The sequence below is a fragment of the Fulmarus glacialis genome, unplaced genomic scaffold (genome assembly GCF_000690835.1).
Source record: "Fulmarus glacialis isolate BGI_N327 unplaced genomic scaffold, ASM69083v1 scaffold37628, whole genome shotgun sequence".
In the NCBI taxonomy this organism is placed as follows: Eukaryota; Metazoa; Chordata; class Aves; order Procellariiformes; family Procellariidae; genus Fulmarus; species Fulmarus glacialis.
Genome location: NW_009229632.1, coordinates 1 through 4,864, shown reverse-complemented (window position 1 = coordinate 4,864; position 4,864 = coordinate 1). Strand labels below are relative to the sequence as shown.

At 56.9% G+C, this 4,864-nt stretch overlaps 1 protein-coding gene across 1 annotated transcript in view; it reads left to right on the top strand.

Annotated features, from left to right (window-relative positions):
- The window catches only part of WNT4 (wingless-type MMTV integration site family, member 4), a 3,981-nt gene extending 2,698 nt beyond the window's left edge, over positions 1 to 1,283 (top strand). Inside the window, exons 3-4 of the mRNA XM_009583918.1 lie at positions 275 to 417; positions 642 to 1,283. Of these exons, the coding sequence (XP_009582213.1) occupies positions 275 to 417; positions 642 to 1,109 (611 nt within the window). The 3' untranslated portion in view covers positions 1,110 to 1,283. The remainder of the gene's footprint in view (positions 1 to 274; positions 418 to 641) is intronic.
- Positions 1,284 to 4,864: the final 3,581 nt, after the last annotated feature.

Below are 4,864 nucleotides of genomic sequence, written 5' to 3'. Positions count from 1 at the left end.
AAAAAAAAAAAAAAAAAAAAAAAAAAAAGCCTCCTGTTAGTTTACATGAGTCCCTCAAAAAGGGAGCATCACCCACGGGACAGAGAAAGCATCTTGTCCGTGTCCCCCGCCCTGAGCCACGCTCCCCAGCTTCCCCAGTCCCCTAGGCAGCCCAGCCTAGTGGGGAGCAAGACAGAAGAGGAGGCAGGTCAGCTGTATTTTAGCAAGAGTGGGGCTGGAGAGGATGAGCAAGGCAGGCCGGCTGTATCTCTCTCATCTGTGCTCTCTGCCTTAGGCTTCCAGTGGTCGGGCTGCTCCGATAACATCGCCTACGGCGTGGCCTTCTCGCAGTCCTTCGTCGACGTCCGCGAGAGAAGCAAAGGAGCTTCTTCCAACAGAGCGTTAATGAACCTCCACAACAACGAGGCAGGGAGGAAGGTAACGGTGAGGGGGAAACCTGGGCAGCCGGTGGGGCTCTGCAGCATCCCAGCTGGGCTCTGCAGCCACTGCTGGAGCCCGTTTGGCTTCATTTCATCCCACCAGCTCACGTGCATCAGCGTCGCTTTCTGCACAACCCTTCCAGACCCCCTACGTCGCACCCTTCGTGCTGTCTCCATCCCGAGCTGACGGTCCCGTCTCGTTTCTTGTGTCTGTTCCTCCAGGCGATCCTGAACAACATGCGGGTGGAGTGCAAGTGTCACGGCGTGTCAGGCTCGTGCGAGTTCAAGACGTGCTGGAAAGCCATGCCCCCCTTCCGCAAAGTGGGCAACGTCCTGAAGGAGAAATTCGACGGCGCCACGGAGGTCGAGCAGAGCGAGATCGGATCCACCAAAGTGCTGGTGCCCAAAAATTCCCAGTTCAAGCCGCACACGGACGAGGACCTCGTCTACCTGGACTCCAGTCCCGACTTCTGTGACCACGACCTCAAGAACGGGGTGCTGGGCACCAGCGGCCGGCAGTGCAACAAGACCTCCAAGGCTATCGATGGCTGCGAGCTGATGTGCTGCGGCCGGGGCTTTCATACGGACGAAGTGGAGGTTGTGGAAAGGTGCAGCTGCAAATTCCACTGGTGCTGCTCCGTCAAGTGCAAACCCTGCCATCGGGTGGTGGAAATCCATACGTGCCGGTGATGCACGGAGGGGAGCGCCCATCCGTCCCCCCTCTCTAACTGACCCTGCTTCTCCCTTGCCCCACAGCCAGGACTGAGGAAGTAACCCAGACGCTGCGGGGAGAGCGCAGCTCTTTACAGAGACAGAGCCCCAGAGGAAAACAGATTTTAAAGAAAAAAAAAATATTTAAAGTTTCAAAAAATTGATCATTGTTGGCTTTTTTTTTTTAAATTTTGTTTTGTTTGCTTGCTTTATTTATTGCTGAAGCCAGAGCCCCTTGGTGTCCTGTGCCAGCGGGGACGTGTCTGCTCTCGGCAGCTGGCTGGGGACCTGCGTGATGCCTGCTCTCATCGGATGAGCTCCTGCTGACTCCGGAGCATCGCAAACGGGAGGTGTTTAAGCCGAGGCGAGCGTTAGGCGCTCGGTATCTTCTCTTGCAGTTATTTTTATTTGTTTGAGGCATGCGCTGAGCATCCCAGAGCGCTGCTTGCCTTGGCTGAGCCTCGGGAGGGGATGGAGCGCAGCCAGCAAGTGCAGTCAGGTGCGTGGCAGAGGACGGGCAGATGGTGACGGGGTGGGACCCTCCCCAGGAGTTAAGCTCAATGCGGGGAGAGCCCAACCAGGGTGATCAGTATATGAGGGGGACCTTGGGACATTCCTGCATCCCCCGGTTGTGGGATACTCGATGGCCTCCTGGGTGTTGGATGGATTTTGGAGCAGCTCCAGTGGCCACTCTGATTTACAGAAGCTCCTCAGCAGCTGCCCAGGGCTCTCGGAGGACGCAATGTTCCCCCCATGCTCCCCTTCCCCAGCATCCATCAACTGGAGGCTGTGAAGAGGGGCCAGAGAGGCCATGGTACTTGCAATCCAATGACTCTTAAGGGAGCTGATGGGAGGAAATCCCAGGGGATTTCTTTTCCTCTATCCCATAATTGCCCCCACCTCGCTCACCAGCATCCCACAAGCCGGTCTCCTCTTCTTCCTCCACATGCCTCTTCTCCACACCCGGTGAGGGGACAGTCTGGGGACAGTCCCCATCCCACTGACTGCTGAGAAAAGCCAAAGTATTAAGTGGAGCAATTGTTGGGGCGGGGGAAAGATGCTGCCGGGGGGGGAGGGAAAGGCACCGCTCACGCTCTGCCGCTACCCTCGGGCAGAGGAGAGGAGGGCTGAGCTGGAGGGATGCTGCCACGTCTGTCCCGACCACCGGGATTTCGTGCAGCAGCAGGGCCCCAGCTGCCCCGTCTCGCTCCCCGCAGGCTGGCCTGGAGCGATGCCATGAGGATAACGCGCTGTCCTACCCGCTCCGGCTTCCCTTCTGCCTGGGATCGGGTTAGTGCAGAGTCCTTGCTGCCGGGCTGCAGGACGAAATATTTGGAGAACTAATAAGCAGAGGGGCACTGCGAGGGGAGGTGGAAAGCGAACCAGTTCCTCTCTCCCTCACCCACTTGTCTGCGAGTCGAGAGGCAAAAAGGGAGCAGAGAAAAACCTCAAAATGGCACCTCAAGCCAGCAGGAACATCTGCCCGCGGTGCAGCGAGGAGTTGGCATGGGGTGGCATTGCTGAGCCCTCCTGCGCAAGCTGGGAGCTCCTTGCGTGGTCCAGAAAAGCCTGGAGCTGAGACCATCACCCTCTGGGTTGGAGGGGGGGTCTTTGCAAACCTGCAAACTCTTTGTTTTTCCTCCTTGCTTCATCTTGAGAGGGGAAAGGTTGGGGGAACGCGCAGACATACGTTAAATCCCATCTGTGCTGTGGCAGTGATGGGCTGGGGGAGAGTCTGTGGTCGCTGGAAGGTCTCCAGACACCATCCGGCTGGAAGGCTGCTGACAATTGACTCGAAGCAGCGCAGGGCGAGGGAGGTTTGCAACGAGGCATCCCCCCAGTACCCCGCCGGCTGCCTCCCTCCTGCCTGCCCGGCCCCAGCTCCAAAAAACCTTCAGCAAAGGGTGCCAGGTAGCGAGGGGACTGACCCCCGGGGGAGACCCCGAGGTGGAGCCACCGTGGGTTGATCCACTTCAATGCAAACCAGAGATCTCCTCGCCCGAGCAGCGCAGAGCAGGGATTGCCTCTCTCAATGGCTCGGTTGGCCAAGGGTGCAGTATTAAATCCTCCGGGAAGGAACGAAGCTTCACCCCCTCCAGCTCCATCTCTTTAGCCCCACAAGGCTGCAAGTTCTCAAGTACCTTGGAGACTGTTCCTCCTCTTCCCAGCTCACGCAGAAGAGGCCACAGACCTCAGGCCACTGGCCAAGTTTTCTGCTCGTTGTCCATCTAGGATGAGGGCCAAAGCTGAACAAGACAATCCAGATCAGTGTGGAGATAATCTCTGCGCAAGGGATTTTTTCAAGCTGCGATGAAAGCTGAGCCCTGTAAATGTCACCCGGAGATAGCCCGGCTCCACAGCGCTCTGGCTCTTCTCACAACTGTAAATTTCAGCACCAGAGGGGAGGAAAAAATGCCTTTTTTTTTTTTCATAGTTACTTTGTCTATTAAATAATGAGTTTCTGCTGAAGGAGCCACAGGCTTTTCTTCTCCTAGCAATCAGGCTCCACTGGGCTGTGTAAAACCAGCACGTGCTGCAAACACCGAACAGTTGTTGGTCTCCTCCCGAGAGCCCTTAGCTAGGAGGAGAGGTGCCCGGCGGTGCCTCTTGACAGTGAAAAGGGGACACTACGGCTGTCCTTGTCCCTCCTCCTGTCTCTCCTCGGGAGATGCTGGTGTTTGGACCACAGGCTGCATCCCTGCTTTCCCATCAGTGGAAGGAGAGCTTGCTCGCTAATCTTCTGCCTTAACCACTTGACACACTGCTGGCTTAAGAGGCCACTTATCTTAGATTGCAGTAAGTTTGTGACTTCCTCCTGTCGAGAGGACGACGATATTCATCTGCTTAAACCAGTGCTCTCCTCCCCTGCCCGCAGCTCCAAGGGGCCACAGCTGCTACCTGTGCTGCTGGAAACACCCTGCCAGGGGTCTCGGGGTGCCTTTGAGCTGGGAGAGGGCAAGAACTGCCCATAGATGCAGAGTCGGGGACCTGCCGCCTCTTGCCTCCATCCCTGTGCTGCCGGGTGCTGGATTTGGAGGGGATGCGGTGCCAGATGCCCGGCACACTTCAAGCTGCCCCCAGCCACTGCATTTCACTTGTCCCTTGTCCCTCCACAAGACAGGGACACTCAGCTGCATCCTTTTCATGCCGTTGCCTACGGTCCGGAGCTGCTCGCTTCAGCACGGGCTGCTGCTGGGTCCGGCTACAGTAACGCTCTGCCTTGTCTCCTTTCTTTAGCTGTAGCTCTCCGTTTTTGTGCTCTCCAAGCCCACCTTTCCACAGGGTTCATGGTAAAACCAATGGCTTCTCTCACTTTGGCCTCCGTGGGTGGCAGGGGTTGAGGGCTATTTTTTTTAAGTTTAACCGTTGTTGCAGAAGTAGGATGGTAGGATGGGAGAAAACGAGCCCCGAGCCTCCCAAAAACCCTTCCTTCAAACGGCTCCTCTCTTGCCCTGGTGGATCGCACCCCACAACCCCCCGGCTCCATCCCTCTCCTTCCCACTCCAGCTTCAGCCCCAGACAAGGGACTGTCTCCACTCCCCCACGCCACCTCCCAGCGTGGTGGTGAAACAAAACATGCTTCACCCTCGTGCTGAAACAAGATGCAGGGAGATGCCAGCTTCTCTGTGACCGTGGACGGAGCAAGACGTTCATGTCCTCCTCCTCCAGTGCCGCTCATCCTGTCCCCTACATCCCCCATACGTCTGAGAATCATACAATCATAGAATCATTAA